Genomic DNA, 11,665 nt, shown 5'->3' with positions numbered 1-11,665 from the left:
CCCTAGTGAGGATTAAGTGGTGTATAGATGCTATCCAACTGAAGGAATACCAATACAAACTCTCTGCTCACATCCCTTTTCTTCTTCTCTCTCTGAAGGGCACTACAGGTCAAGATGGCCTCCCAGGCAGCGACGGTGACCCTGGAGAAGATGTGAGTGGATTAAACTTAGGGTCACAAATCTCTACAAACCATCTGTATTTGCTCTAAATCTACAAACTTATTTTTGTTTCTGCTGTTTGTCTCGTCAGGGTCCTATAGGAGTCCCGGGGTTGATGGGAGAGCCTGGACCATTCGGTGTCAAGGTAACAGAAGAAGTCAAATAGACAGTTAGACACACACCTTCATTAATGTTTAAATCTTCTCACTGTTGTAGTTTAGTTTGACTTAAAAATATCAATAATCAAGGATGATTTCTTTTTAAAGCCATGCAGTTATGTTTCAGTCATTAGTGGCAAAGTGAAGCTGAATACTGGAGTGCCTATCAGCCTTAATCGTTATTTCACTGGCAAACACACACAGATGCAGATTCAGAAACCTTCACTGCTGCAATTAGGAACAATGGCAGGGCGGGGGGAGCAACAACAGCAAAAACAAGAGCCAGTTCAGGAGCCTCTGCCATCAGCTGAGTCATTATAAGGCCTTGTGGCTGGTGGAAGGAAGGACCTCCTGTGCCGCTTGGTCCACTGCCAAGATATGGTGGAGCGGGTGGCTGGTTGTCTGTGATGACCCACAGCTTGCTCAACATGCGCCTCTCCTGCCTATCACCTGTGAATGTTCAGCTTCATACTATGGGATGGTTCTTGTGTGAACACCCAAACCCACTGTTTTCTTTAAATGAGTCATAAAATGTTGCAATTGCTGTGAAACTCTGCAGCATTACATGGAAGTCTATCAAAAATGAAACCTATAATAATACCTTGGATTTCTACATCATTTATATCCCAAAACTTTACAGCTGACAGAAGATATATTGTGTTGTAGTGTACTGCATACATTTAAGCTGTTCTGTTCTTCTTCTACAGGGCAACAAAGGGGATCGTGGTGTCAGAGGAGCTCGAGGCAGAGTGGGCGCTGTGGTGCGTAGGCAACAGCCTTCTCACCTAAAGATTTACACGTGTTTTTTTAACAAAAAGCCCCAAACTGTAAACATGTTTTGGAGTTTTGGACCTACACTAGGGACTAAAAGTCAGGACAGCCCCAATGTCTACAACTTGTTTTTTCTCGTTGTCCTTCTATAATCGGTCCGTGGTAAGTCCCCCACCTTTATCTAAATGTCATGTTCTGATGTCTCGAAGCTAAAAGCAGTCCTGACATTTGCATGTACAGGTCCCCCATAGGGAAGTGAGAACCAGTCAGTGGTCTGTCTGCTGCTCTGTTCATTGTTTTATTCAAGAGCATTGCACTAGAAGGGGGGCATAGTTAACTCTGAGGTTTAAATAAAACGTAGACAGCAATAAGGACTTAAATTATAAGGCAGCAAGTAATTATCTAACTCATAATACAATAGTACAATACACAAATATGTCAATTTAAAAAAACAGAAAGAAAGTGAGATACATTCAGATAAACAAAGCTTTTAGGGAGGGAGACGTACATGTGTCTTAACAGGGGTGAGTTTCATTAAATACACCATTTCACTCTCACTTCACATTTTTCAGTTCAGCTAATATGTGCACATGTCAGCAAAACACAAGTCCACAAGGAGAATTCTGTCAGTTTTGGCTCTAAATCTAATTTAGAAAGTAATGTCGAATCGTGCAATAAAAAAGGAGTGGTTCTCCCAGAGAACTTGGAAAATTTCCCAGTTTCACTTTCACTTCAAGTTGTTGGACATAAATGAGGCCATTCAGGACTCAGTGACCTTATAAAGGGGAATCAGAAAAGGGAATGTCCCTAAAAGAAACACAAACAAAAAAAACACACTGTTGGTGCAGATTACAACAAACAGACAAACTGAATATACTTTGTTATAGTCTAGAGAAGAGTTTATGTATATTTGAAAAACACCCTATGATAAGTTAACTTGACATAGGGAGCAGCTGGTGCACAAAAGTTGGCCATAGTAATTTATATAGAGATGAAGTAGAGTTTGGTTTATGAAATGGCAAAAAAAAAAATTGTTAAGATTCCCATAAATTTCCAGAAGTCCAAAAGTCTGAAACCCAAATATGTGCAGTTTACAGTGATACATGCTACATTAGAAGAGTAGATGAACTGTAATAACGCTTTAGATTTTACTGATAACCAGTGAAACGAGGCCAGAACATGGGCGATATGGTCTTTGTTCTTGGTGCCACTGAGACAATGAGTCCTTCTGATGGTTTTCAGATCACCTGCAGGCAAGATAAGGCTGACTGGAGAGTATGATTTAATGGTAAATGGCATGTTCTTTGCACCTTTTAGTGCTTAACAATGTGTTTACAAGGTACAACCTGTAGCACAAATTGCTGTTTTTTCTGGCATGGGAACATTTTAAGAGTTGAACCTAATGTCTGATGTCAAAGTGAAATCTGTCAGCAGTTGAATGTTCAACCCTTAGCAGTCACACCACTGCTGCACATCAAACTGTGTGAGGTGGAATATATTAGGTAGCAAGTGATAATTCAGTTCGTGATGTGTTGGAGGCAGAAAAAATAGGCAGAATCTGAGGCACTTTGACAAAGACCAGATTGTAATGACTGGACGACCGGGTCACAGCATCTCCTAGACAGCAGGGCTTGAATGCAGGTGATCGGTACCTTCAAAAAGTGGTCAAAAAGCGGCAAAATCAAAACTCATATATATGTTGCAAAAGTTTTTGCATTTCTGTTTGTTTGTTTGTTCAACAGGGAGGTGAGGGAGAACGAGGAGATGCAGGAGTACCGGGACAACCAGGACCAAAGGGCCTCCAGGGCCAGACAGTGGGTACACACAGCATACCACAGAACCTGCAAATCAGTTATCGTTATTTTGGCTGATATCATCTCTTAGTAAAAATCAGACATCATATGGTTCTTACAACCTGAAATAAAAACACAATCAGGTTGAATTCACGCTTAAAAAAAGTGTTTTGAACCACAACACTGAACGAGTTTTGTCACGTTTTGTTACTGATATATTGCACACATGTATTCTTATACTCATACACCTTTGCACAAACACAACATGCAGACACAGTCATGCAGGATATATTTTATCTGTTCTTCTGTTTCTTTTCTTAATCTGTGTATGTATTTGTTTTTTATTGTTGTTGTTTTTGTTGTTGTTTCCCCCTGGATTTTTAAGTCTATCTAGGCTGCAACTTAGCCGTAGCTACACAAAATTACTACCTGGCTTCTCTTTTTATGTACCAGTGTTCAACTTCAGTGCTTGTTTTGGGAGATTTAAAAACTATTATTTAGGGATGTTGATGATTTGGCATAAAAATGTAAAATCTGTCGATATTGTTGTCATTTTTTTTGCCTATAATGAGAACTGATAAAATAATGCCTGGATTTTGCCGGCATGTACCGGTGGGCAAATGATGAGCGTGTGAACAAGTGTGGCTGCAGCAACAAACACATATCGGTATCGGTTGATATCAGAATCGGAAATTGAGAGTTGGACAATATCGGCATATCGGACATGGGCGCAGAATTGTTTAGACAGCTTGCGTGAATATGTCGTATTTGTTTTTCTTCAGGAGTATTTCTGTCACATTTGTAGTTATGAAAAACAGTGTAGATGTGTTATTAGGCGTTAGTGTTTAACTCGTGTTTTTCTTTTTCTCTCCAGGGTGCCAAAGGTGAGACAGGATCTGATGGTGAAACGGTGAGTTCTTTAACCACACTGTGAAAATTGTGACGGGTTACCGAAGTTGGTACAAGATGCTTAAAGTTCCTGGCAGGTGAACAAAGTACAGGGAGCAGAAAAAAAAGGCAAAATCCAGGGACAGAGGAGGAAAAAAAAGTCCTAAAGTAAAAGAAAACTTGCAAACAGAGAGAAACAGGCGAAAGTTAAATAGAAGGAAACCAATACAGGAACAGAAAATAACACAGAGGAAGGGAAGAAGATTTGACTGATTAGAAGTGTGAAGACAATCCGACCAATGGTTGGTGAAGTTTTAGAGGTGAGCAAGAAAACTGGCAGGAAAGAAAAAACTAGAAAACAAAACATGAACAGGAAATACTGCAGCTTGTGGTGTTTTGTGTGTGTGGTTAGCCTGAGAGATGGTGTAATGATCGTATGTTAGCATTGAAGAGCAGCGCTGCACGAAGGATGTTGAAATGCTGGTGGTTGGTTTGCAGCCGCTTCACCTGCCGAGGGAGTTTTCACACGTCCTGGCAATTACAGTTTACATCCCCCCCTTGGCTGATGCTGCTGAACTCATCCGTAGTTCAGTGTCCCAGCTGCAAACATCACATCCTCAGTCTCTGATCGTCATCTCAGGAGACTTTAATCATACATCGGTCTCTACCACTCTCCCCAACCGGAGACGGTGGGGCCTTGGACCTGCTGTGTGCCGACACCAGGATGTATATGACTTAATTATTGTTATTTTCTTGTACTTTCTATATTTTTGGATGCTGCTGTGGCGTGTAAATTGCCCAGGTCTGGGATAAATAAAGTCTATTCTATTCTATTCACAAACAGCCAGATACTCGTCTACTTGTATCACATCTTATCCTCACTAACCACATTCAAACTGAAACTCAAAGCAAGTGCTTTAATCACAGAGGACCTGGGGGGAGCTGGTTGCTAACAAAAAGCCACTGATTGCTCATTCTTCTTGTGGGCTCACCACAGAAGCCCCTTTCTCTCATCATTGCGTTAGAGTTGAGTATGTCCTCAGTCCAGCAGCGTGCCGTGAAGCCTTCAGCTTTCTCCTTCATGTCAGCCACAAAAGCAAGACTTTCAAGGAAATCCAACCCTGTCGTAGACATTTGCTCAACACAATGACAAATTTCTTATGAAACCAGTAGAAGTCACCAGCAACCAGTAATTATGAAACCACAAACAGGCAAAAATGTCTAGAAAGCTTTTTATATTTCCTTGTAAGATTTGATCTTCGGGGAAACCAGAGCTTGAGTCTTTCTTTCTCCTTTTACTGAAGTGTTTCATGGTTTTAATCACAGATGAGTCACTCTGCTACTGTACAGACTTCATCAGCAGTGTGTTGTCGTTTTGCTTTGCCTTTCTAACACCTGTAATAAAAGACACCTAAAGCCGTGCTGCATTCAAAGATTAAAGCTGTTGAGTCACCTAGACTTCATATTTAACAGATGTGATGTCTTCAGTTCACATGCTTGATTGTAAAAGACATGGTGTAATTAAAGTCTAACTTCAAAACATCATTGAAGCGTCTCTTGACCTAAATATACAGGAAAGGGAAATTTCCTGTCATCATCTTTTTTTTGCACCTTGTCTTTCCTGTTTTTCAAGCGTTACCCATCTGCCATGTGATAATGCAGCAAACCGTCAGCCGCTGTTTGTTTTTGTTTTTTTTGAAAGCTCTTGCGGTTATTAAAAATTCCTGTTCAGTTGCACGTCTGTTTGTTTTGTTTCTCTGCAGGGCGCAGGAGGAAAAAAAGGCGCTAAAGGAGATAAAGGCCAAAAGGTGTCGTCCCACGTACTGTACTCTCCATTTCATTTCCTCTTTCAACACCTACTGGGATTTACTCACTGCAGTTTGTTCCTCTCTCGTCTTACCTTTTCAGGGAAGTGCGGGCGACGGCGGCGACAAAGGACAGGTGATCAAAGATTTGGTTTATATTTAGCTTTTGCCCTGACGTCACAGAAATACGCACACACATCTAATAAAGCTGAAGAGTTTCCAGAGTGGGACGAGCGCCATACGAGGCCTGGCTTCATGAAAATCATAAAGAATACAAACAACAGGTCAAACAGGGCAACGTAGCTCTTTTTATAATGAGAGCAGACATCATACTATTAAATCATAAACATCTGGTCAAAGACTAGTGTCCAGAAGAGCTTTTGGGGAGGGATGATTAAATGTAAAAGAATAAAGTTAAAGAATGGAGGCCTTGTCTGTGCTGTATACTGCAGAGTGTTTGTTTAGATATTGGCCACTTTATTAGGTACACCCGGCTAGTTTGGACCCACTTCTCCTTCAGAAGTGCTTTAATTCTTCCAGGCATAGATTCAACAAGGTGATGGAAAAACCCCTCAGAGTCTCTGATCCATATTTTAATGATAACATCATGTAGTTGCTGCAGACTTGTGGGCATCTTCTTCATGATGTGAATGTCCCCATTCCACCACATCACAAAGATCTGCAGACTGTGGAGGCCATTTAAGAGATGATTTGAAGTATGTGACACAGCACAGTGTGCTGCTGAAAGTAGCCGTTACAAGAAGGGTACACTGTGGTCACGAGGGGATGGACGTGAAGAGCAACAGCACACATGTAGGTGTGGCATCAGCATCGGGGAAAAGCACAGGAAAGGAGAATAGACAGAGGACAGGAAAGACATGAGGCTAGCCTATAAAAGTGGGTTTTTAACAGTTTTTTAAAGACTCCACAGAGTCAGCAGATCTAATCGCAGTCGGCAGATTGTTCCAGAGCTTAGGAGCAACGACCTCGGAAAGCACAGTCACTTCTAGATTTAAAAAGGGAGCGAGGAACAACCAAGAGGCCTTGATGGTTGGATCGGAGAGGTCGGCTGGCAGAGTAACGTTTTAATAATTCAGATGGGGACTAGGCCATGAAGGGCCTTTTAAGTAATTAACAATATTCCCAGTGAAGGGAGGCCAGAATTGGAGTGATGTGGGACTTACGGCTGGTTTTTGTGTATAATACAAGGCAGAATCGATCCATGCTTTCATGCCATAGTTCTGACTCTAGTTATTTGAATGTCACAGCAGAAATTTAGACTCCTCAGACCACACAAGGTTTGTCTGGTCTTCCTTGGTCTAATTTTAGTGAACGTGTGCTTACATCAGCCTCAGTTTCCTGTTCTTAACTGACAAGGTGACAGCTGTCGTGATCTCCTGCTCCTTTGAGGATCAGCATGCTGTGAGTGCAGAGAAACCACTCTGTCAGTTATTTGAGTGACTGTTGCCCTCCTATGTGCTCGAAACGCACTGGTCATTCCTCTCAGACATCAACAAGGCCTTCTTTATTTGTGGGAGAACTGCCACTCACTGGATGTTTTGCTTTTGCTTTTTGGACCATTCTCTGTAAACCAAAGACCAAATGCTTACATCAGCATGTCTGGTACAAACGACCAGTCGCTTACATCATCTTTCTTCCTCATTTTGATCCTGATATGGCACTCTTGCCCGTGTCTATGTGCCTAAATGCATTACGTTTCTGCACTGTGATTCGCTGAATACGTTTTTGCTTTAAACAGCAGCTGAAATGGTGTAGCTAATCACATGGCTGGTCAGTGTATAAAGGAAAAATAATGGACAGAATACATGATAAACCAGTGGGTTAGTATGCTAAAAAGAGCAAAATGTAAAAGAAATACAACATGTGAAGCAGCTATCATGTGTACAGTACGAAAGTAAGTAGAGTGGTTATAAACACTATTATCAGTAAACAGTTATGGGGTCAAAAGGACAAAATGTGCAATATGAATATGGTCCGAAAGTAATTTGTACGATTTTGCTCCCTCCGTTCATCCATCGTTTCTGACAGCGGGGGCCAAAAGGAGCAGTCGGTCGTAGTGGTGTCCCCGGCCCTGTCGGACCGCCCGGCATCCCAGGGACCAGAGGAGAGCGCGGTCCCATCGGTGACCTCGGTGTTAAAGGCCGAGCGGGACCCAAAGGAGTTCAAGGTCCACCTGTGAGTAGCATCTGCATGAGTGTGGACTTAAAAACCATCTTTTTTTTTATTGAGCTCTTAAAACTGCTTTCAGTCGCAGCACTTTTAATGTCAACTTTTGAAAAGACCATCCATCAAATGAGGCCTCATCTCATTTCAGGTTCTCACATGCTACTAATTTCCGCCTTTTTCTAGTGAATTTAAGATATTTGGTTTTTGGACTGTTGGTCAGACAAAACTACACATTCAAGGAATCCCTTGAAAGTAGATTATGCATCTCAGTGGATTTATTTCAAATTAAATTAGAAGAAAAATACATTTTATGCCCCTTTGTACTCCAGGACATGGTGGGGTTTTTCAGTTTTATAGACCTAATGGTTAATCAAGAAAATAATTGGCAGATTATTTGATAATTAAAACAATCATGAGCTGCATCTGAAATAATAGTTTTATTTACAGAGTATTTAGTAGTTGTTATACGTCCTTTTTCTATATAAAGATATATTTTAACTGTCTTGTACTTTAATGGGGGCAGTTAAGGCTACCCACAGAAGGGTTTTAATTGATTTTTATTCAGTTCATAAAGTTCACCATGTTTACATCTATTTGTTGTGTTTTTCACAACACTTACATTTGACTTAAACACTCCGTAGAGACTTGCGTGACCTGTTAAAGTCAGAGTTTTTGTGGCAGAGTTGATAAACTGAGGCTTCTCTGTCCTGCAGGGTCCTGGTCTGACTGATGAGCAGGTCCTGCAGCTCTGCAAAGGTGTGGTCACGGCCCAGATCTCCCAGTACGCCTCCTCAATCCGAGCCAAGTGCTCTCAGGGCTGCCCCATTAACAACCGGACACTGATCGGGCCCCCCGGAGCTCGAGGACCGATGGGATCAACAGGCAAAGCTGTAAGTCTCACTTCTGATTCCAGCCACGGATGGTGGGAAAGACCGCGAGCTCATACCTCCAGATCTGTGGATAATAGTCTTCGGTGGACAATTTTGTCATCAGATTTTTTTTTGTTAAGATCTCTAATAAGATTTAAATTCCTCATGTCCTGTTGTAGGCATCTGCTTTTCTCATTTTTTACGCAGTGTAGAACAGAAAAAGTGAGCAGAAAACAATCAGAAACTGCACAAATAAAACATCTACATACTGTTTTTCTCTTCAAACTATCATGATGATATCGTAATAAGTTACTCTGTGAATTCCTGTCTTTGATCCCGAATTTCCACATGTAACTTTGCACCATTTCTCCCTCCATGTTTCAGGGTAAAGCAGGAAAAGCCGGAGCAAAAGGAGCCCGAGGAGTTCAAGGCGACAGAGGCCTGGAGGGACAGAAGGGAGCGCAGGGCGACAGAGGTAACATCTGATTCTCAGACTATATGATTTGTATTTATGAAGCATACTGACAGCAGTAAGTCTGTCAGTGATTATTGTTCATCCTCTTCATACATTTTCCTTCTTTTAATTTAGTAATTCACATGTTCAGACTACATGAACTGCATAGTTTGTCTCATAAAATTAACAATTCATGCCTTAAGATTAACAGCCTTTATTTCAGTTTTTGGTTAGAGACTGAGATATGTGAACCTCCTGCAGGTTTATGGGTTTAAAGAAATAGTTTGTGACAGTACAATGAGCACTTTGAGAGAGTATTTTAGCCATTTAAGGGCAAGAATGAATGCAAAAATGAATAATTCAAGAAAAAAGTGGACTTCTGAACACATCAGAATTTATGGACACAAATTTATCTCAGTGTCAGTAAACAGAAAAATAAAAAGTTCTACTTAGGAGGTCTGCAGCCATAACGAGAACAGCTCCCTCCTACCTGAACTCTCTCACTCACTACACTTCCTCCCGCTCACTACGCTCGACCAACAAAAAACCCCCTGAAACAACCACCAAAACAGGGCCCCAGGTCGATAGCTAGACTCTTCTCCTCTGTGGTTCCCCAGTGGTGGAACTCTGTTCAATCTGCTGACTCCCTCTCAGTCTTCAGGAAAAGACTAAAGACCAGCTCTTCACTGAACACCTTTGCACTTGACAGACTGATAAACAAAAACCTCCCACGCAGCCTGCTGTTGGCATCAACACCCTATCCCTTGACTTTTTCTGTGTTCTATGGCACTTATCCAGATTCTTTCTTCCTGACTACATCCTTGCTTGTGTTGTATCTGCTCTCAGATGGACGTCGCTTTGGACAAAAGCATCTGCTAAATGAAATTGTAGAATTGTAAAAATTGTAGAAGCTCTTTGTGTTTTTTGTGTGTTTTTTTCCCCCAACAGGTAACAAGGGGCCTAAAGGTGTTGCTGGTGATCCAGGTACAGGTCTGCCAGGACTGGACGGACCACAAGGACTCAGAGGTATGGCTTTGTTCCTCTCTGCATGGTCCCGAGGCTGCTCTGGTTTATTTTGCACCACATGCTCCTCTTGTATTTGACACAGTTTAAACTATTTAAATAAGCGGCCTGACTTTGGCATTTTACTCTCCCAGGTTTACCAGGTCACCCAGCAGAACCTAAAAACGGCATGGAGGGTCCCCTTGGCCCTCGTGGCTTCCCTGGTCCGGTGGGTCAAACCGGTATGGTTGGGATCGCGGGCGTGCCGGGATTTTGCGAGGCGCGGGACTGCAGCATTCACGCACCGGTGATGCGCAAAGAACAGGGTCTGGTGAAAAGACCTGGAAGTGCAAAAATCTGAACCTCAGCACGAGGGGGCAAGGACTGCTATGAAGTTATACCGTTTCTGAGAATCACTCAACTTCAGCGGGTGTCTCAGACAACACAGGGACTGGGTTTTATCGGAGAAAATTTTACATTTATGACTGGTTTGTACAAGAGCTGAAAATCGGACAAAATCTAGTAACGCGGGGAGCTCCTCTAAGAAGTGTTGCAGGAATCCAACCGGCTCAACCGTCCGCCTGAGCCGGACGAGGCTTCCAGTGAACGTTTAGAGCGTTTACACGTAATAAAATCCAAACTCTGCTTCAGTTTTTACTGGAAAAATTCAGCTGAATGTTTTGCAATTTGATAAAACAAGAGTAAATTGTCCGCCGTGATTCCCTCGTTCGGTTTAGTTATTTTATCCTCTGATCACTAAAGAAAATAAAAGAAAGAAATGATGCTCTGTAAATATTTTGTAAAGAATCCTAAATACATGTACTGTGCTCAGAAATACGTTTCAGATAAACTGATGTTTTTTTTAATCCGAGTTTGTAAGTCGTCACATTTTTAAAACCCTGTTTCGGACGTGGCAGCAGCATGTGTGTGACGTGATATTAGGCCCGTCTGAAACGGGATCAGGACTTGTTGTTTTTGTTAAATTCATTGTGAAAAATGATCAGAGAAAAAGCCTGGTATGACATCGGTACCTCTTGACCAATGTCTCAAAATTTTCCACCGATTAAAAAAGTAAAAACTAAACGTCAGATGAGTTTGATTGTCAAGTTATCACAGCAAAGGCTTGATCTGATTGTTGCTGGAGAAGAATGCCGAGGTTTGACGAGAAAGCTTTCAACGTCAGACGTATTTGAACCATCAGAAATAGAAATAAGTAACAAGCAATTTGAGAAAAACTCCCCCAAAAGGTCCCCACTTGATGACTGAAAAGACACCGTACTATTTAGAAATGTGTCGTTTTTGAGCAAAGGTGAGCTGTTGTGCTCGAGATGCAGCAAGTGGGGAACTTTGAGTCAAGAGAGAGCTGAAGATCCACACTTTCCTGGACAGTGTAGCGTTACCTCGAAGCCATTTAAAGCAAGAAGGATTTCTTTTTTTTTTTCATGGAGGAAAGAAAACGTCTAATTACGTAGCTTCGATACACAGAGTTGAGTTTTTAGGGGTTAAGTCACTGATTGGAGAGGGACTTCAATCCTCTATCTGCCTCCTGTCGACATCCGCAGATGAAATAGCATCAGAA

The 11,665-nt window shown here is 41.8% G+C and overlaps 1 protein-coding gene across 1 annotated transcript in view; it reads left to right on the top strand.

The window, feature by feature from the left end:
• Positions 1 to 10,950, top strand: part of LOC103366216 (collagen alpha-1(I) chain) — a 35,094-nt gene extending 24,144 nt beyond the window's left edge. Inside the window, exons 15-26 of the mRNA XM_008293877.1 lie at positions 99 to 152; positions 251 to 304; positions 1,025 to 1,078; positions 2,831 to 2,902; positions 3,756 to 3,791; positions 5,533 to 5,577; positions 5,678 to 5,710; positions 7,624 to 7,770; positions 8,475 to 8,651; positions 9,015 to 9,105; positions 10,033 to 10,110; positions 10,242 to 10,950. Coding sequence (XP_008292099.1) covers positions 99 to 152; positions 251 to 304; positions 1,025 to 1,078; positions 2,831 to 2,902; positions 3,756 to 3,791; positions 5,533 to 5,577; positions 5,678 to 5,710; positions 7,624 to 7,770; positions 8,475 to 8,651; positions 9,015 to 9,105; positions 10,033 to 10,110; positions 10,242 to 10,447 — 1,047 coding nt within the window. The 3' untranslated portion in view covers positions 10,448 to 10,950. The remainder of the gene's footprint in view (positions 1 to 98; positions 153 to 250; positions 305 to 1,024; positions 1,079 to 2,830; positions 2,903 to 3,755; positions 3,792 to 5,532; positions 5,578 to 5,677; positions 5,711 to 7,623; positions 7,771 to 8,474; positions 8,652 to 9,014; positions 9,106 to 10,032; positions 10,111 to 10,241) is intronic.
• Positions 10,951 to 11,665: the final 715 nt, after the last annotated feature.

The sequence above is a fragment of the Stegastes partitus genome, unplaced genomic scaffold (genome assembly GCF_000690725.1).
Source record: "Stegastes partitus isolate 25-593 unplaced genomic scaffold, Stegastes_partitus-1.0.2 Scaffold917, whole genome shotgun sequence".
Classification (NCBI taxonomy): Eukaryota; Metazoa; Chordata; class Actinopteri; family Pomacentridae; genus Stegastes; species Stegastes partitus.
Note: the sequence above shows the minus strand (reverse complement) of the source record. Positions and strands in the feature narration are given on the sequence as shown.